The following is a 21,671-nucleotide window of genomic DNA, read 5'->3' as shown; positions in this document are numbered from 1 at the left end:
GGACTCCACGTCCCGGGAGCCAAGATAAACGCGTCCGCCAGCAGGGAGGGGCGAGGGACAGGAACAGGCCTGTGCTGTAAGTGCTGGACTGCCCGCCCCGACAGCGGACGCCCGCGGGAAAGAGAACCGGGAGGGGGGACAAGAGAGATAAAGTCCAGTGGGACCCATCAGCACCAGCTAATTTCCACTGAATGATCAGAGCCCACTCATCACGCAGATTATTACCAAAGCCTGGGGGAACACTGGACACGGTGCATGCATACAGTATCTGACAGTGCCTAAATACAGTACCTGACACACTGCAAACAATGTCTGATACAGTGCACAAATACAGTATCTGACACATTGCGTACATACAGTTCATGACACACTGTGTACATATAGTACTTGACACTGTAAATACAGCATCTGACACACCTCATACATACAGTACTTCATACACTGCATACAGTATCTGAAACACTGCATACATACAGTACTTCACACACTGCATACAGTATCTGACCCACTGCATACAGTATCTGAAACACTGCATACATACAGTACTTCACACACTGCATACAGTATCTGAAACACTGCATACATACAGTACTTCACACACTGCATACAGTATCTGACCCACTGCATACAGTATCTGAAACACTGCATACATACAGTACTTCACACACTGCGTACAGTATCTGACAGCTTCTGACACATGTAAATACTAAGAGTGTAACACTGTATATTATTGGACAGTTTGATACGCCCCCGATGATATGCACATGTGAACTGCGGTATTATCATATGCCTGTCATTTCCCTATATGTACTGGGACGAATATAAGACGTTTTTCTCAAAGAAATACGTCTAAAAAAACTGGGGTTGTCTTATTTTCAAGGGCTTATTTCCAGAGAGGCGCCCAGCTCAGTGCAGCCTGAGAGTCTGACGGCAGCAGGTCCAGCCTAACAAAGAGCAGATTACAGAGAGTTTACCGGTTCGGGGGGGGGGCTATGAAAAAGGCCCATCTATCATCAAACTAAAGGCAGCGTTGGAGCCAGGGGTGGTCTGAAGGGTGGAGCCAGGGCTGACACAGGGCTGGTGTGGGGGGGGGGACCTGAAAGCCATGGCCCCCGCATGGCTGAGGATTTGCCCGGGCTAGCCCCGTCTCCACCTACTCCCAGTATCCCGCACAGCACAGGGACAGCAGGCCCAGCCCCTACGGGGGGGCCTCACTCCAGCTTTGTTCTGGGTGTGGGTCGTGGTGTAAGGCCGGCAGGGAGGCGGGGAGTGCAGTGAGCGGCACTGCAGGGGGTCAAGCTCTGAGGGGGTGTGGAGTGACCCTGATGGTGCAGGACAGGGCTCAGGGGATGCAGTTTCCCTGTTCCCATCAGGGTCCCACTGACCAGGCTGACTCATCAAACCCCCGGCCCCCAGGTCCGCACCCGCCCTGTTTACACAGATGGCAGTGAGTTTCCTTATTTTTGTGAGGGGCGTCGGCCGGTGAGGAGGTCGACCGCGTCAGCCCGTGAGGACCAGGAGGGGCGGTGGAATGCCACTACTCCACAGCGCCCCCAAGAGGTGACGGGCACGTAACTGTACTCTTTTTAATACACTGACACCCTTGCCTTCCCATCCTGTAACCTGCGTTTCGCATCCCTGAACCACGTCAGCACAGGTCATCCACCAGCCTAATGGGGAAGGTCAGACATGATGGCGGTTATTTCCCAGAATGCATTGCGGGTCGGTACACTGCTGCAGGTGAGCCAGTGGCCCGCAGTGACGTTTACGCTGCTCTGTTAAGCGAGCCGCCCCCCCCCCAGGAGGTGCCGGGCTCGCTATTCCTCAGGAATGCTGTCGCTCGCTCACTCTCTCGCTATACCTGGGATGCATCTTCCCACTGTGTATGATGCTAACGGCCCCCGCAGCCTCAGGAGTAGTGCCAATAAGTGCTGGGGGGTCTAGGGGGGGAGGACATGCAGGCGTGGTACAGAGGACAGCTGTGGTTCACCAACTTTTCCCCAAGAAAGGGAGGAAGAAGGGGGGTGATGATCAGGCTTGATAATGGGGGTAGCGTGAGCCGTGTCTGATTCACACAGACAGAGACTCACACACACGCAGACTCACACACACACGCAGACACACACACACAGACAGACACACACACAGACACACAGACACACACACACACAGACACACACACAAGCAGACACACAGACACACACATACACACACACACACACAAACACACAGACACACACACACACAGACACACACACACGCAAACACACACACACACGCAGACACACAGACACACACACACACACAGACACACACACACACACGCAGACACACAGACACACACAGACACACACACACACGCAGACACACACACACACACACACACACACAGACACACACACACACAGACACACTGAGTGACTCAGCCACACCTGCACGCAGAGCAGGGCGTCGCTCCACACTTGCTCTCAGCCCCCGATGGGGCCGCGGTCGGGGTGGGGGGTGGGGAGTCCTGTGGATGCCGGGCGGGTAGGGGCCTGTTGTTGTTTCTGGGGCACCCACTCAAAAAGTAACTTTTTAGGGGACAGGGTGGGAGGTGAAGCAGACCGTGACAGCCCCCACCTGCACACGCTCAGGGTCCAACACAACGGATGCTGCAAGACTCGTCTTCCGATTTACCCAACTCTTTAACACTAATATCTATTAAATGGCCAAAGTGCAATGTGCTGAATGACCTCCTTACTTTGCTGTGTCTGTAGTCATGGCGACACGCACTACATTTACAGCACTTAGCAGACACTCTTAAGCAGAGCGACTTCCATTCTTCTATATTCAGGGACAATCCCTCTGGAGCAAGTTGGGGTTTAGGGTCTTGCTCAGGGACCCAATGATGGTAGAGCCAGAGGTGGGACTCAAACCCACGATCTCTTGGTCCAGAGGCAAGCGTCCTAACCACTAGATGACCAACACCAACGCACTACAGCACCAACACCAAGACACTCGCAGCAAAGACCCCTGACCTGCGAATATCCGAAGGCGTCTGTAGCGAGGGGGCGGCCCCAGGCCCGACATCCCGCCGCAGCCGTCCTCGTCATCACAGTCCCCGCTTTCCAGGCCCTCTTCGTCCCTGTGCACCCTCCCCCCCGGCTGCATGGCACCACCTCCTGGCTTCACCCGCCACCGTCTCTGTGGGGCCGTCACAAGGTGCAGGAGCTGAGCAGAGACACAGAGGGAGAGGGGATGTTTAGGGTTACTGCGTTTCTCTGTGGGAATGGGGGTGTAAACCACAACTCTGCCCCACACCCCATCCCACCCCATCCCATCATTTACATTTAGCAGACATTTTTATCCAAAAGTGACAAATTGTTGTTTGGTGTTTGTGCTCAACTGTTCTGTTCTGACTTGGCACTGTAGGGTCGTCAGTCAGTCTTCGTAGCTATTGGGGGTTAAGGGCCTTGCCCAAAGGCCCAATAGTGGAATCAGTCTGCCAGCTATGGGTTTTGAACCAGTCACTTTCTAATCACAGGAACAGTGTCTAAACCCCCTGGAACACACACTGCTCCCCATCACCGCTGCATTCCGCAGTGAGGGTTTGAACTAACCACTGTACAATGCATAAATGTGAATGTTTTCCCGGAAGCCAGAGACAGCTTCTCATTTAATGTGAGCTATTTTCTGCATAATGTGGTCAACTGATCGGGCTTTGCAGCGTGTGGCCGACATGTGAAAATTCCTGGCCCTAATCATACCCTTAGTGGCAAAAGCACACTGCTGCTGCTCGCACTGCAATCCAGAGAGTCAGAGAACCAGCGAGCTAAGCAGGCCGCAAACACACAGCACACTGCAGATGCCCTGAAAGTGAGGCTCATCCAGCGTCCAGCCCCTCATCCCGGCCGGAGTTCCACAGGGCTGGGCTATTACTGCATGTCTCTGGACCGTGGGGGGGAAACCAGAGAACCAGGAGGAAACTCGATACAGGGAGGACATGCAAACTCACACAGACTGCAGGTGAGATTCGAACCCCCAACTCAGGAGGCACCACTGAGCCACCTTCTTCCAATCCAGAAGTGGACCTAACCACAGTTTACTGACTTATTGGAGCGGGAATCAGGGTGCATACGGCTGGGATTCTGGGGTCTCCTGTCTCTCCACCACAGCGGAACCAGGACCCAGGACCCAGATCCAGAGAGACTGACAAGAGGAAATTAAACCCACATGCACAGGCGTGGAACAAGCAAACCTCGCACGAAAAAAAAACGAATCAGGAACCCTGCCACGGCATTACCCACCCAGTCAGCAGGGGGCGCCCTACAGTGATGCTACAAGACACATCTCACGCTGCTACCCCAGCAGTCGCCGAGTGCATCTTCCCTCCTTTAATCAGATTATCCCCCCCACCACGCCCCACCCTTGTTTTTCTGTGTTGCTGTCTGGTTCTTTTCTAATGAGGCAAATTGAGCTCAGATGCTGCTCTGCTCCCTCTGTAATTCCCATAAAACTGTTTTGGATCTCAAGCTGTACAAACTCGGGCAGCAAAAACGTGACGCGATTCGTCAACATAATTAGGTTATTCACAAGACAAACAATCCCATAAACGTAATCCCCCTCAATTGGCCAAGCGATTGATTTACAGTAATCGTAAAGCGTGTCATCGAGGTTTTCGGCGAAAAGCCCACTGAGCTCTGCACACGGCGTTCCCGTGAAATGGAGCTTTCTAGCGCACAGAGACGACTTTGTGAGCTTCTCCAGGCAGAGCGGAAGGCCGCCCTCAGCGCTTTTGATGCCGTTTTACAGTCTGCGAAAGAAATGCAGGCTCTGATTTGGACACAAGCTCTGATGACAGAGGAATTACTTAATGGAAAGACTGCGGTAGCAAACCACACTATCAGGCCGGGTTCTGAGGGGGAAAGTCCCTCAAAGAGGCCCAAAAGCAGGTGATCACCTCCTATACGCCGCCATCTGGTGGTCACACACAGCATCGCTATTCTCATTACGCCTGAACGTGTTGTGCTTTAATCAAGCGTAAAAGCCGGACGTCCCAGTGAGACCGAGACCTCTGTGTTTCTCCTGCCACTGGAATCCCTCGTTTTGTTTTCCGCCTTCAGCTGCCTGCCATTTTAGCGGCATGGTGGGCGGGGGCGCGGCCCCCAAACCAAACAAACGGCAGGGCCGTAAAGACGAGAGTGGATGGGTGAAAGGCTCACAAACAAAGCACTAAAAAGAGCCCAAAGATTCTAAAGCCGGCTGTCGCAGGCTGTGGGCAGGGATGTCACACCTGCCCCAGGGGGCACACAGCAGCCCAACCAGCGGGCATGGATGGTCTGCGCACCACGGGCACGTCTGTATTGTCTAGAAGCAGCAGTGACATCAGAGCACAGGGGCACAGGGTAGAAAACCCACAGACAGAAAAGCCTGATGCAGACTGATAGAGAACAGAGAAGAGAAACTCAGGCTGGAGACAAAAGTGAGCTTCTCCAGGGAGCATGCTGGGATTGAGGAGGATAATGATGGGAATGAAGAGGACAATGGTGGGAATGGAGAGGATGATGGGGTAGAGGAGGATAATCGTGACAATGAAGAGGATGATGGTGGGAATGAAGAGGATGATGGGATAGAGGAGGATAATGCTGGGAATGAGGAGCATGCTGGGAATGAGGAGGATGCTGGGATTGAAGAGGATAATGGTGGGAATGAGGAGGATGATGGTGGGAATGAAGAGGATGCTGGAATTGAGGTGGATGATGGCATAGAGGAGCATGCTGGGATTAAGGAGGATGTCTCTGAGGAGGATGGGCTGTAGGAACGCCAGGGGCCAAACCCCCCCAGGCAGCCCAGGGCAGGCATCCCAAGCACCTGAGGAAGCCTCACGGTTGCACAGCAGGATCACACAGGCAGCCATTAGCGGAACACCGCAGAAAAGCAGCTCGTGCTCTTCGGGGAACGTCTGCCAGCGGCTGTCGTTTGGCTGCCAGATAAAACCTACAAGGTGCTGATGTTCCACACCACTGCAGAAACATCCCTGCGGAGGATCCTGAACACTCAGCGTCGCCCTCAGCTCCCCCCCAAGCTCCTATCTGGGGAGGCGGTGGGGGGGGAAGTTGGAAACCAGTGCCAACGTGCCTCTGAACTTGGGGAGGAATCTGAAGGTCAGTCACCAGGGGACCGGCTGGCGCAGAAGGCAGGGCAGCAGCGGGGAGCTGCTGGGGTCTGGGGGTGCTGTGTGACAGCATGAGCCCTGCTGGGGGGGGGGACTTTGGTTCAGCACATCCTGATGAAAGGTGTCAGTGAATCCTTCCCTTCAAAAACAATGGGCGTGTCAGCACCGGTGACACGGCCTGTTAGACTGAACCCAAGTGCTCAGGGTGTGGAGGGCAGGAGAGGAGATCAGGAGGCAGGGGGTCAGGGGCTGTAGGGTAGGGGGATCTCAGAGTGTAATATATACATAACCCCCCCCCCCCCCCCCACATACACACACGCACACACACAGTCACAAATTCTTATCTTTATGGGGACTCTCCATTCATTTCTATGAGCATAACCCTAATCCCAGCAATGACACCCTTAACCTCTACCCAGCCATAACCTTAACCATAAGTAACCAAACAAAATACAAGACTTTTGGCATTTTTAGTTTTCTGATTGCATTCATAGATTTTTATGAAATTGAGCATATTTTTTTTGTGAGGTTTTACAATGATAAATATAACCCCCCCCCCCCCCCCAAACACAAACACACACACAAAGGTGTGATTCCAGATCAGTTCCAGTTCAAAGAAAATGGCTTCATTGTCCTGTCAGGTGTGTAAATGCTCATTTGGACGTCATTCTGCAACCATATTCAATGTGGAGATAAATGTGGGCAATGATTCCTGAATTAGAAACTGTAAGAAGGCTAACATGATAAAATGGATGCATCACAACCCGCCCCGCCCCACCCCCCCACCACCATCTTCGTCACCCATAAAGGCTGAGTAATGCCTGGCAGACAGTTGTGGGGGTGGGGGCCCAGAGGGCAGCTTTCTCCCTGGCCCGCGGCACCGGCTCTGGAACTTTCCATGACTCATACGGCGAAAAACGCAGCTAATTTTTCTTACTTTTCCTCAGGTATTTGCAACAATCATACGAGTGTGTGTGTGTGTCTGTGTGTGAGAGAGAGAGAGAGAGAGAGAGAGAGAAAGGGTGTGTTTGTGTGTGTGTGTCTGTGTGTGTGTGTCTGTGTGTGAGAGAGAGAGAGAGAGAGAGAGAGAGAGAGAAAGGGTGTGTTTGTGTGTGTGTCTGCGAATGTGTGGGTTTGTCTGTGAGTGTGTGGGTTTGTCTGTGAGTGTGTGGGTTTGTCTGTGAGTGTGAATGTGTTGTTTTGTGCTCCCAGTTAAAACCCCCACCTCCCCGCTCTGCAGTCAGTGGTCTGTGAATCAGATTACAGGCACAGACACGTCCTGCCTGTCCACCGCTACTCCTGTCGGCATGTTATTGCCACGGCTCCCGGAGTCATGCGGTGTGCTACAGTATCACCAAGCGGCAGTGTGTCCTGTGATCACACCTGCTGGGTGCGGTGAGATGCAGTCAGATTGCAAAGTGCGGTTAGCGCACTGGGGATAAAGCACTGAGACCCAGAACAGCTACACACACTGAATAAGCACGCAATATTAATCCCATTAACCAACCATTCACTGCTTACAGCACTTCTGTTAGATTTTATCTAGTTGTTCACTCCCTAAACCAGGTCTCACCACAGCACCGAGGCTTTTGCGTCAAAGGAGCTCAAAAGGCAGGTCCTTAATCATTACGCCCTCTGCTGGCCCTCAATACAGCATCTATCAGTCCATAAAGATTACACAGAATATACTTCTGATCAATGACAGGCTGGGCAAAGTCGACAAAATGGAAGACACAGACGATGACCCGGCAGAGACGGGGAACATGAAGAGAGCACAGTGTGGCCCCCCCCCCCCCCCCACCCCCGCAAGGGAAAGCCAAGCCTCAGAAATGCTGGTTGACAGAAACAATATTTAGTCAATAAGAAAAACTGAAGAGCACTGTGGTAACACGGCACTCTGGAGAAATAAGTCGTAAATGAAACCAGTATCTTCAGTATCGTCCAGCAGACAGCACTGCCACTGGGGACCTGAGCGATCCTCCCATGTCCCTCTAGCGTCTGTACTCTGCGAGCATCTCTCCCTGTTAGTGTCTGTACTCTGCGAGCATCTCTCCCTGTTAGTGTCTGTACTCTGCGAGCATCTCTCCCTGTTAGCGTCTGTACTCTGCGAGCATCTCTCCCTGTTAGCGTCTGTACTCTGCGAGCATCTCTCACTGTTAGCATTTGCACTCTGCGATAATCTCTCCCTGTTAGCGTCTGTACTCTGCGAGCATCTGTCCATGTTAGCGTCTGTACTCTGCGAGCATCTCTCCATGTTTGTGTCTGTACTCTGCGAGCATCTCTCCCTGTTAGTGTCTGTACTCTGCGAGCATCTCTCCCTGTTAGTGTCTGTACTCTGCGAGCATCTCTCCATGTTAGTGTCTGTACTCTGCTAGCATCTCTCCATGTTAGTGTCTGTACTCTGTGATAATCTCTCCCTGTTAGCGTCTGTACTCTGCGAGCATCTCTCACTGTTAGCATTTGCACTCTGCGATAATCTCTCCCTGTTAGCGTCTGTACTCTGCGAGCATCTGTCCATGTTAGCGTCTGTACTCTGCGAGCATCTCTCCATGTTTGTGTCTGTACTCTGCGAGCATCTCTCCCTGTTAGTGTCTGTACTCTGCGAGCATCTCTCCCTGTTAGTGTCTGTACTCTGCGAGCATCTCTCCATGTTAGTGTCTGTACTCTGCTAGCATCTCTCCATGTTAGTGTCTGTACTCTGTGATAATCTCTCCCTGTTAGCGTCTGTACTCTGCGAGCATCTCTCCATGTTAGCGTCTGTACTCTGCGATAATCTCTCCCTGTTAGCGTCTGTACTCTGCGAGCATCTCTCCATGTTAGCGTCTGTACTCTGCGATAATCTCTCCATGTTAGCGTCTGTACTCTGCGAGCATCTGTCCATGTTAGCGCCTGTACTCTGCGATAATCTCTCCCTGTTAGCGTCTGTACTCTGCGAGCATCTGTCCATGTTAGCGCCTGTACTCTGCGATAATCTCTCCCTGTTAGCGTCTGTACTCTGCGAGCATCTGTCCATGTTAGCGCCTGTACTCTGCGATAATCTCTCCCTGTTAGCGTCTGTACTCTGCGAGCATCTCTCCCTGTTAGCGTCTGTACTCTGCGATAATCTCTCCCTGTTAGAGTCTGTACTCTGCGAGCATCTCTCCCTGTTAGCGTCTGTACTCTGCGAGAATCTCTCCATGTTAGCGTCTGTACTCTGCGAGCATCTGTCCATGTTAGCGTCTGTACTCTGCGAGCATCTGTCCATGTTAGCGTCTGTACTCTGCGATAATCTCTCCATGTTAGTGTCTGTACTCTGCGAGCATCTCTCCCTGTTAGCGTCTGTACTCTGCGATAATCTCTCCCTGTTAGCGTCTGTACTCTGCGATAATCTCTCCCTGTTAGCGTCTGTACTCTGCGAGCATCTCTCCCTGTTAGTATCTGCACTCTGCGAGCATCTGTCCATGTTAGTGACTGTACTCTGTGAGCATCTCTCCATGTTAGTGTCTGTACTCTGCGATAATCTCTCCCTGTTAGCGTCTGTACCCGGCGAGCATCTCTCCATGTTAGTGTCTGTACTCTGCGAGCATCTGTCCATGTTAGCGTCTGTACTCTGCGAGCATCTGTCCATGTTAGTGTCTGTACTCTGCGAGCATCTGTCCATGTTAGCGCCTGTACTCTGCGATAATCTCTCCCTGTTAGCGTCTGTACTCTGCGAGCATCTCTCCCTGTTAGCGTCTGTACTCTGCGATAATCTCTCCCTGTTAGAGTCTGTACTCTGCGAGCATCTCTCCCTGTTAGCGTCTGTACTCTGCGAGAATCTCTCCATGTTAGCGTCTGTACTCTGCGAGCATCTGTCCATGTTAGCGTCTGTACTCTGCGAGCATCTGTCCATGTTAGCGTCTGTACTCTGCGATAATCTCTCCATGTTAGTGTCTGTACTCTGCGAGCATCTCTCCCTGTTAGCGTCTGTACTCTGCGATAATCTCTCCCTGTTAGCGTCTGTACTCTGCGATAATCTCTCCCTGTTAGCGTCTGTACTCTGCGAGCATCTCTCCCTGTTAGTATCTGCACTCTGCGAGCATCTGTCCATGTTAGTGACTGTACTCTGTGAGCATCTCTCCATGTTAGTGTCTGTACTCTGCGATAATCTCTCCCTGTTAGCGTCTGTACCCGGCGAGCATCTCTCCATGTTAGTGTCTGTACTCTGCGAGCATCTGTCCATGTTAGCGTCTGTACTCTGCGAGCATCTGTCCATGTTAGTGTCTGTACTCTGCGAGCATCTCTCCATCTTAGCATCTGTACTCTGCGAGCATCTGTCCATGTTAGTGTCTGTACTCTGCGAGCATCTGTCAATGTTTGTGTCTGTACTCTGCGAGCATCTCTCCATCTTAGCATCTGTACTCTGTGAGCATCTGTCCATGTTAGTGTCTGTACTCTGCGAGCATCTCTCCATCTTAGTGTCTGTACTCTGCCAGCATCTCTCCATGTTAGCGTCTGTGCGAGCATCTGTCCATGTTAGCGTCTGTACTCTGTGAGCATCTCTCCATGTTTGTGTCTGTACTCTGCGAGCATCTCTCCATGTTAGGGTCTGTACTCTGCGAGCATCTGTCCATGTTAGTGTCTGTACTCTGCGAGCATCTGTCCATGCTTGTGTCTGTACTCTGCGAGCACATGGTCTCCGTGTTTGTGTGTGTATTTTGTGTTATTCAGCCTCAGCACTGTTGAGTGTGTGTAATGAGTACTGATATCAAATGTGCTGTGCTGGTTGTGTGGAACAGGTACTCATGTATCTGTGTGTAATGAGTACTAACACTGAATGTGCCATACTGGTTATGTATAACAAGTACTTACTTAGTACCTGTGTATAATGAGTACTCACACTGAATTTCCTGGCAGTGTGTAAGAAGTACTCATGTAATACCTATGTGCATGAGCACTCACACTCAATATGTTATGCTGGTCATGTGTGTAATCCACCAAATGTGCTATGCTGAAATGAGTACACACATGGTACATGCTGTGTTGTCTATACTGAGTACTGGCAGTGTTCTCATGTTTTGCATGCTGTGTGGATAGTGTGTACTCATACTTGCAGGCACCCTGTACTGTGATTGGTGTACTCGCTCCTTGCATGCCGGGAAGCCCTGTACATTTCAGCTGCGCAGTTTTTAATAAGTTCTGTGATCATTAAGATGGGGCTGATTTATGTGTGTGTGTGGGGGGGGGGGGTGCCATCCAGGCAGGGCGACAGCAGGCAGTGATTCATTAGCATTGGTGCTAATTGGGAGAAGGGGGCCCTCACATGCTCCATCTGACCTCCTGACCGGGGCGGGAGGGGGGAGGAGGCACACAGATGAGGGGGCAATCTTAGAGCATGGCAGGAAATGGGTTAGGGAACATTAAAACGCAGAGGTTTCAGAGCTTACAGTGGGAGGTATAAAGTGCTTCTGTGGGTGAGCCTGAACCCAGAATGGACCCCCCCACACCGCAATGAGGTAGCTCAACCCCACCCTCACCCCAGATTTCCCAGAGTCAGCCCTGTGGCTTTTATATGAGGTGACAGGCTTCATTTCAGCAGCGCCCATTCCTGTTCCCTCCCCATTACAGGAATCCCAAACCCTCCCCAGGCACAGAAACCCTCTGCATGCTTCAGGCAGGCCTGGGGGAACGTCAAGAGGTCACATTTTACAATTATTACGGAGTGAAACGAGGCGAGAACATCGGCTGCTTCCTGGCTGGTGCTTCCGAAGCGGCGCTGGATCACGTGTGTCTTTCTGCTTCCCACCCAAAGCTTACCCAGAATGCCGTGCAGCTTCTAAGCATAGTGCCCTGACTGCCATCTGTGCTTTACTCGCCACGTAAGAACACGCTGGTCACCAAGGCCGGCAGCGGCATCTGGCTTGGTTCTCAAACCAAAATTCCTATCCCACCTGTGAGTTTTCCCCAAGTCTTGGTTTTACTTAGGAATTGCGCGCGGGGGGAGGGGGGGTGGGATAGTTTTCTGACATTTACAGAAAGGTGTGGCCCACAGTCCCGGGGAGAACGAGGAACGTAGCACGTGGAGAGAGGAGAGAGAAAGCGAGGGATAGAGGACAGTGGAGAGGAAGGGTCACCATCAGAGAGGTGAAGGGTCACACCAGCTTTTACCGCCTCCCTGTCCTGATCATGTCAAAACTGCCCCCAAGAGATATATTGACCAATGGCTGGGCATCAGCCAAGAGGAGGTCTCCGGCCAATCAGAAGCCTGTTCCGCTGAGGCTCCTGAGTTCTGGAATACGCCCTGCAGATCAGTAACATTATAACCCTGGAAGTTAACTGGATACTCTCCCCAAGCCGGACGCTTCCCTTTGAAATGGGGCGATTTAAATATGAGCCCGAGGGTCACTGGGTAACGCTCAGTTAGTCTGCAGGTATTTATGAGCTGGGAGTCGCAATCATTCCTGCTATGTAAGGTCAGTGCATTCCACCTGTGCAGGGAGCATTGCAGGGTATTTATTACCCCGACAAACTGCCCCCGTTGTTCCCGTGGTGACAGAGCGGCCATGTGGCCGGGCTTTTCCCCGCACCTCACGCTGCCTGTGGGTAGGGGGCGTGGCGTGCTCAGCAGACACAGTCAGGCCCACACACGTACAATAAAATAAATAGGAGGTCATCTACGGAGCACAGGCCTCGCGGCCACCAGCTACGTCAGGCCCGATCGAGGACCCCCTCCCGAAGGAGGCAGGGACCAGCCCAGACGTGACACCAGTCTGACCCCGAACTATGACGGCTCCAAGGGAGGGGAACAGCCATGTAAACATTTCCAGCCGCTCAATGTAAGCAGCAGATGTGGATGTTAAAATATAACCTCAGAATTCGCTATAAGTAGACGGGTGGGTGTTTCTGTAATGGTCGGCGGCAGGTGGAGCGTCAGGGTTGGGTTTGGGCTGCTTGTTGACAATGAGCTGTACGGATACCCAGCACCCAGGCTGTGGGCTAAAGCAGGTCCGTGGGGACCCAGCCAGATAAGATGATCAGGTAGCTCAAAAGAAGCCAGGACACATTCAGCGGGGGGGGGGGTGACAGAAGGATCAAAGGGGACTTTGTGGCCCGATTTCCAGTCACAAACATTTTTACTTCAGCTGGACCCACCGATATTCCCTGGATGGCATGATGGAGACACAGGGGTGAGTGTGTCACCTGAGGACATGTGAGCTCAACAGCAGAGCTCCTGAACAGCGTCCCCCGGTGGCGAGTCGGGGCGTGTGATGAGCCAGCTCACAGCTTTGTTTTGTTCTCTCTTAGTTTTCCTCTAGCAGATTCCCCCCAATACAAGGTGTCTTCCAGCTCCCTGTCTGTCTCAGGTTGCCATGTACATATGGGTGTGCCCCCCCCCCCCATACAGACCTCTGCTCATACAGGGAGTCCGCATGTTTATACCAAGGGGACTCCTGTCTGTGGGCGGGGCCCCGGTGAAGCCACCAAACGAAGACAGTGATACATAAGCACGCCTGGTGCTGTCACGCTACAGAGGCGCAGGCCGGTCAGTGTGCCTGTCTGTGTGTGTGTGTGTGTCCTACCCTACAGCCCCTGACCCCCTGCCTCCTGATCTCCTCTCCTGCCCTCCACACCCTGAGCACTCCCATTGTTTTTGAAGGGAAGGATTCACTGACACCTTTCGTCAGGATGTGCTGAACCAAAGTCCCCCCCCCAGCAGGGCTCATGCTGTCACACAGCACCCCCAGACCCCAGCAACGCCCCACTGCCCCATACACACCACTGTCCTACGCCCTGGGATTGTTTTTCTGCGTACTGTATGCTTTCAGTGGTAGTAGACAGCAGCGCCGGACGTAGACCTCACTCTGGCGGAGGTCACGGAGCAGCCAGGTGAGCTTGCGGTCCTCGTCTCCCTGCCGGAGCGACGGCGGATGCTCTCACGGGCCGCCCAGAAATCCAACAAAACAGCGGCGCGATTTCGGATTTAGCTACAGGCGCATGCGGAGAGACGCGTAATCCCTTTATCCATAAAAACGGGCCAGAGTCGTCTTCTCTGATCCCTCCATATCGCCACCACGGCAGCATTTCCCACAATGCCTCACTGCCACCCGCCGCCACGGCTGATGCAGAAAAAAAACCTTGGGCGAGATCCTCAAGGCAAAACAGAGAGACTGTGGCGGGCTCCCAGGAGAGACGGCGAGGGGACGGCGTGAGGCGAATTAAACCCCATGTGTGCTGCCTGGCAGAGGGCGTGGCGGAGGTGAGAGGAACCCGCACGCTACTTCTCATGGGAGAAACCCATGATGCATGACTCACCGGGGAATGTTTTCAGTATCTGCTCCTTGTAGCGGAACGTCTCCGGGAAGCAGGACCCGCGGTGCTGGGCTCCGCCCCCACGCCCCTCAGCGGAGCGGCTTGCGAACCTCCTTGTTTACGTCTGCCTGCCGTGTGTGTCGACATGCCAGACTGCAAGCTTCCTGTCTGCCTCACGGCCGCTGAGCACTTTAATGTCGTACCTGCGGCTTCAGGCCGGGAGACTCGCTACCTCAAACGCTGAGGTTAATACAACGATAAAATACCCAGGCTGGATGGATACAGAAGAAGCTCCACCAGGAATGAACTTACACCCTGTAGTAGGTTCACACACAGCTGTATCGTCCTGTGAAAATACAGAAATGCCGCTCTGTAGCCTGCCTTCATGAATGCTATCAGTTTGTCATCTTATTCAGATTTTCTTTCTAACATTCCCTCCTCTTATATTTTGTATATATCATCCATCCATCCATCCACCCACCCATCCATCCATCCATCCATCGCTATGGGTCCCCTTCCCAAACCCCACCTGGTTAATGTGTTTGAGTTTGTCGATAATTTGGCTGATGACAGGTTCTGGTGCCTTGGGTTTGGACTCGGCACTGTTCAGCTGGGCCCTCTTTGATCCTGGCAATGGAAACCTGGGACACAGGAAGAGGTGAATTATGGGAAAGAGAAAACAAGGAAGGAAGAAAAGATAAAAGTATTAGGCAAAAGACAGAGGGAAATGGAATCAGAGGAAAAAAGCAAGTAACTCTCTACTCTTTAATAATTAAAACTGTAAAAAAGAACAGAAGATATTTGACTTGTTTTATCTGTTTACGGTTCCCTTTAGAACTGACATATTATAGTGTGTATTATGGCACTTGGTTAGAGACTGAGAGTTCTTACTTGAGTAATCTTGACTATTGCATGAGTGCCACCTAGTGGTGCCCGAAGACAACAAAGACAGCTGAGCAGCGGCAGCAACCGCCACAAAAAGAGCCAGCGACTGATCGCGAGCATGAAGAAAAGCTAGCAGGGGCAGGTGACCTGAAGATCATGCGACATGTGACCTGTCAGATCATGTGACCTGTCAGATCATGTGACCTGTCAGATCATGAGTGTTTCTCAATAATGAAAATGGACAAAGATCGTATTTATTGTCTTGGCAAGGGCATTCTTACTAACTTACCTCCCAAGAACTTGGGACGCAATGAATGGGATTGTTCTCGTTTGGCGTGGATGCAAACGATGCATCCTTGATATTTGGGGCGGGGCAAGAACGACATCTGGGGATGATTACCGTCCTCTGTACTTCTGTTCTTAGTACTGGGGTTGCTCTTCACAAATGGAAGATGATGTCAAACACAAGTACACTCAAGTACGCATACTGACAAACACCCCCTGAGACCTGTCAGATCATTGCTCTTGCATCTGACAAACACCCAGTAAAAACAACCAAGATAGCACACATATGTTGAAATGATATTGATTCCATATCAGACAAAAGGGTTGAAACAACGTTGATCTTCAATCTCTCACCTTATATCAACATTGAATCAAGGTTTTGCCACCATCAATTTTTCAATATTGAAAATCTGACCAAAAAACAATTCTGTTTCAACGGTGATAATTTAACACTGACCATGATTCAACGCATTTAACTATAATTCAACACTGAAACAATAACATGATGCTATCTGGGAAAGTACTGTATTCATCAAAAGGGGGACGTATAACTCTCACATTCTGAACATTTTAAACACTTTCATAACTGCAATAAATGACTTGCATCATTTATAACAGCTCCAGAAATAACCAAGCTGGAAAAGTGCTCCCAGCTTCAGACCTCCCAGCTTAGCGAGCGTGTGGGTCTGTGCCGGAGGAGCAGCTCCCCCTGCAGTCAGGTCCCAGGCACTGCGACCTCACCGGGGGAAGCTGCTGGTGTCCCTCGTCGGGGAGTTTTTATTGGTGCGGCTGGATGGACACGGTTTTGGCTGCTGGTAGGACCACAGCGCCACTGCCTGCACCCTACCGCTCCCCCCTGCCCCCGCTGACAGCTTCGCTGCCAGTTTCTCCTGCTTGACTTATCCGAGACTCTCCGTGCCAGTGAGCCTACAGTTCAGCATCTGGGCAGCGGCACTCATGCTGCCCCCTACCGCCATCGTGTGACTAGTGCTAACGCTAAGAGGCGGCAAAGTCAAGATCTCGGATTATAGAAGCGCCATCGTGACTGCATGAGATACAGCCTCTACAGCCCCACGTGATCAACCGCCTGCATGGTCGAAAAGGCGCTTTAAGTTCACAAGCTGTTCGTTTTCAGCAGCGTCCAGTGCTTGTCTGCGGAATCAACTGCAGAAACAACTGCGGAAACAAGACCTTTCTGAGCAGATCCTTTGTTACAGAAATATTATAGTTATGTGTCGCTGAACGACAGGGATATTCTGAGAATTGCGTCCCTAGGTGATCTCGCCATTGTGAGAATATTATAGAGTGTACGTACACAAACCTCGATGGCATTGCCGAAATAACGATAGAAAGTACCGTGCAGTAAATATATAAACCAGTAACGTAGGTTTGCTCACACCAATATCACCACAAACACGTGGGTAAAGCGTCGTGTTACAATGTTACGACGGCTACGTTGTCGTTAGGCGACTGGAATTTTTCAGCTCCGATGTAATCTTAACGTCGTAAATGCAGTTAGTCGTTGACCGAATCGTCATTCGGCGCATGACTGTAATTTTTAGCAGAACACTGCTCTTAGAAAATGCCATCCATAGTAAGCAGAGCATTTTGACTGTAAATTCAGTCCAGTTCAACTTGTATATGCCATTCTACTATGTGCCCTTTCTAATGCAGCCATTACAGTGTGCCAAAGTGTTTGTTAAAGAATGGCACCATAAATTGACATGTTACACAGCAAAGAAATCCCTGAAGGTACCAGAGGAGAAGAAAGAGGTACTAGGAATTGCCAGCCCCCACGCAGAGGGGCATCAGACATGTCTGTATTATTGTAAGACCTAAGGTTGGAAAGGATAGGTGGTTGACTGTTCTGTTCTGGTCTTTGTCTGGACCCAGTGCTGGTCATCAGATCAGCAGATTGTCCTGCGGCAGAGTAGCTGCTCGTGTTGTACCTGGAAGGAGCTTACTTTATTCCGGTAAGGACCTCATGTTGTACCTGTGACATCCTCCCAATGTACTTCTAAGGTCCTCATGTTGTACCTGTGAGATCCTCCCAATGTACGTCTAAGGTCCTCATGTTGTACCTGTGAGATCCTCCCAATGTACTTCTAAGGTCCTCATGTTGTACCTGTGAGATCCTCCCAATGTACTTCTAAGGTCCTCATGTTGTACCTGTGAGATCCTCCCAATGTACTTCTAAGGTCCTCATGTTGTACCTGTGAGATCCTCCCAATGTACGTCTAAGGTCCTCATGTTGTACCTGTGAGATCCTCCCAATGTACGTCTAAGGTCCTCATGTTGTACCTGTGAGATCCTCCCAATGTACGTCTAAGGTCCTCATGTTGTACCTGTGAGATCCTCCCAATGTACTTCTAAGGTCCTCATGTTGTACCAATGAGATTCTCACGCTGAGCCACAAAGATCCTCGCGTTGTACTTGTGGGGTCCTCATGCTGCACGCCTTAGGTTCTCAGGTTGTACCTGAAGGGCCCTTTTCCTGCACCCCTTGCATCCATATGTCATATCAAAGCCCGGTAAGAAGTTAATGTGTGATGCAATAGCAGCTCCAGTGCCAGCCACGGACTGGACTGCCACTGAATGGTTAGTCAGAGTTCCGTAATTATTTTAACATCTTTCAGTGTTAATGAGGTAACAGGTGAAGGCAAAGTGCAGAAAGGACAAGTGACAGTTTGTGAATGTGATTGGGTGTGGGGTGTGGAGTGGGGGGGGGCACTGTAGATCAGTGTAACAAACACAGTATCAGTGTAACACACAGCTTTACACAGGCCTGGAACACATACACACAGTATCAGTGTAACACACAGCTTTACACAGACCTGGGACACACACACAGTATCAATGTAACACACAGCTTTACACAGGCCTGGGACACACACACAGTATCAGTGTAACACACAGCTTTACACAGGCCTGGGACACACACACAGTATCAGTGTAACACACAGCTTTACACAGGCCTGGAACACATACACACAGTATCAGTGTAACACACAGCTTTACACAGGCCTGGGACACACACACAGTATCAGTGTAACACACAGCTTTACACAGGCCTGGAACACATACACACAGTATCAGTGTAACACACAGCTTTACACAGGCCTGGGACACACACACAGTATCAGTGTAACACACAGCTTTACACAGACCAGGGACACACACACAGTATCAGTGTAACACACAGCTTTACACAGGCCTGGGACACACACACAGTATCAGTGTAACACACAGCTTTACACACGCCTGGGACACACACACAGTATCAGTGTAACACACAGCTTTACACAGGCCTGGGACACACACACAGTATCAGTGTAACACACAGCTTAACACAGGCCTGGGACACACACACACAGTATCAGTGTAACACACAGCTTTACACAGGCCTGGGACACACACACACAGTATCAGTGTAACACACAGCTTTACACAGGCCTGGGACACACACACACAGTATCAGTGTAACACACAGCTTTACGCAGGCCTGGGACACACACACGGTATCAATGTAACACACAGCTTTACACAGGCCTGGGACACACACACACAGTATCAGTGTAACACACAGCTTTACACAGGCCTGGGACACACACACACAGTATCAGTGTAACACACAGCTTTACACACGCCTGGGACACACACACACAGTATCAGTGTAACACACAGCTTTACACAGGCCTGGGACACACACACACAGTATCAGTGTAACACACAGCTTTACACAGGCCTGGGACACACACACACAGTATCAGTGTAACACACAGCTTTACGCAGGCCTGGGACACACACACGGTATCAATGTAACACACAGCTTTACACAGGCCTGGGACACACACACACAGTATCAGTGTAACACACAGCTTTACACAGGCCTGGGACACACACACACAGTATCAGTGTAACACACAGCTTTACACAGGCCTGGGACACACACACGGTATCAATGTAACACACAGCTTTACACAGGCCTGGAACACATACACACAGTATCAGTGTAACACACAGCTTTACACAGGCCTGGGACACACACACAGTATCAGTGTAACACACAGCTTTACACAGGCCTGGAACACATACACACAGTATCAGTGTAACACACAGCTTTACACAGGCCTGGGACACACACACAGTATCAGTGTAACACACAGCTTTACACAGGCCTGGGACACACACACAGTATCAGTGTAACACACAGCTTTACACAGGCCTGGGACACACACACACAGTATCAGTGTAACACACAGCTTTACACAGGCCTGGGACACACACACACAGTATCAGTGTAACACACACAATTTAACGCGCAATTTAAAAATTTAAAAATTAATTTGCATGCAGCGGAAACCAGCATAATGTGTCAATTTGGTGTGTGTGTAACACACAGCTTTACACAGGCCTGGGACACACACACACAAGCAGTGGTCAGGCCCCCAGAGTGGCATGGTGCACACAAGGATCATGTGATCACTTGTACTGTATTACAAAGTGAATAGATCAGCTTTGTCAAAATTTCATGCACGTGATCTTAGAAATCTCACAGCTCTGTGATACACAAACACCCAACTGTGATATTTATAAAAGTGATGTGTATACATGCTGCATTAGTCCTTGGTACTTTTCCTGGCTTATGCACCGGGGGGGTCAACCTTCTTCATCTCCCACTTCTCTCCTGTCTGCCTCCCCCTCTCGACTCCTAATTAACCCCCAGGAGTTTCCACGCCCCCCTCCTCTCTCCCGGGGAGGCAGTCAATCATGCCAGTTCACTGCCTTCTATCACCTAACCTTCGTGCAGCGAGAGATGCGGCGGTGGGCGGGGGGCAGTGTGGTAAACAGCAAATTGGGTTCTGAGGGTGCGGCAGAGGAGAACGCACGCATGAGAAGATGCAGTGGGGCGGTGGGGGGTGCCGAGGCATGGTGGACGTTCATAACTTCATGGAGGGGGTGTAGATTCATTTTCAGAGGCTGTCTTGGTGCCAAACAGGTTTATGTTTAAACAAAGCTGAACAGCCTCATTAGAGCAAGACTGGGAACTGGAGACGAGAGCGCAATTTAAAAATTAATTTGCATGCAGCGGAAACCAGCATAATGTGTCAATTTGGTGCACATTTGTCTGAACAGAAGATTTGCTACATTAAGTCAATGTTAGGACAGGCCTTTTTATCGTGCACTCCTACTGGAAGCTGTAGACTGGTGCTATTGTATCTGTTAGGCTGCGGCGTGTGATATACTGGTACGTGAGACTCTCCTAAGAAGCTCTGTGATGTTACACCGTGCGGAAATCAGCCAGGATTTGACAGAAACACAAGATTGGGGTCTGAGAGACCAGCGACTCACCGCTCTGTCATTTCCAGGCCATCCCAACAGTGCGAGTCATTGGGCATGCCAGGTTTCTGGCTGCACAGCGCCTCCCCCAGGCCGGTGAAGAAACTGTGGAAGGTCTTAAGACTGGAGATGAACTCTCTGGTAGGTGGGAGGGGAGGAGAGGTGACAGTGGGGGTGGGGGGGGGGGGGCAAAAAACAGCAAGTCATCCCTGTATCAATACGGAGCAGCGCAGACACAAAACCAAAACATGTGAGACCATACTTACTGTTTACGTAATATTCACATGGCAGATACACTTGGGGTCAGGACCTCTCACACACTAACCCTAACCCTAACCCTAACCCTAACCCTAACCCTAACCTGCCCTCCCTCTCTCACACTAACCCTAACCCTAACCCTAACCTGCCCTCCCTCTCTCACACACTAACCCTAACCTGCCCTCCCTCTCTCACACACTAACCCTAACCCTAACCTGCCCTCCCTCTCTCACACTAACCTGCCCTCCCTCTCTCACACTAACCTGCCCTCCCTCTCTCACACCAACCCTATCGCTAACCTGCCCTCCCTCTCTCACACTAACCTGCCCTCCCTCTCTCACACCAACCCTATCGCTAACCTGCCCTCCCTCTCTCACACTAACCCTAACCTGCCCTCCCTCTGTCACACTAACCTGCCCTCCCTCTCTCACACTAACCTGCCCTCCCTCTCTCACACCAACCCTATCGCTAACCTGCCC

At 51.1% G+C, this 21,671-nt stretch overlaps 1 protein-coding gene across 1 annotated transcript in view; it reads right to left on the bottom strand.

Moving 5' to 3' along the window:
- The window catches only part of LOC111860562 (glypican-3-like), a 76,466-nt gene that overhangs the window by 3,041 nt on the left and 51,754 nt on the right, over window positions 1-21,671 (bottom strand). The window contains exons 5-7 of the mRNA XM_072706542.1: window positions 20,947-21,072; window positions 14,955-15,066; window positions 3,021-3,213 (exon numbers count right to left, since the gene is read on the bottom strand). Coding sequence (XP_072562643.1) covers window positions 3,021-3,213; window positions 14,955-15,066; window positions 20,947-21,072 — 431 coding nt within the window. The remainder of the gene's footprint in view (window positions 1-3,020; window positions 3,214-14,954; window positions 15,067-20,946; window positions 21,073-21,671) is intronic.

Source organism: Paramormyrops kingsleyae, chromosome 24 (genome assembly GCF_048594095.1).
Source record: "Paramormyrops kingsleyae isolate MSU_618 chromosome 24, PKINGS_0.4, whole genome shotgun sequence".
Lineage (NCBI taxonomy): Eukaryota > Metazoa > Chordata > Actinopteri > Osteoglossiformes > Mormyridae > Paramormyrops > Paramormyrops kingsleyae.
This window is presented reverse-complemented; position numbering and strand designations above follow the sequence as displayed.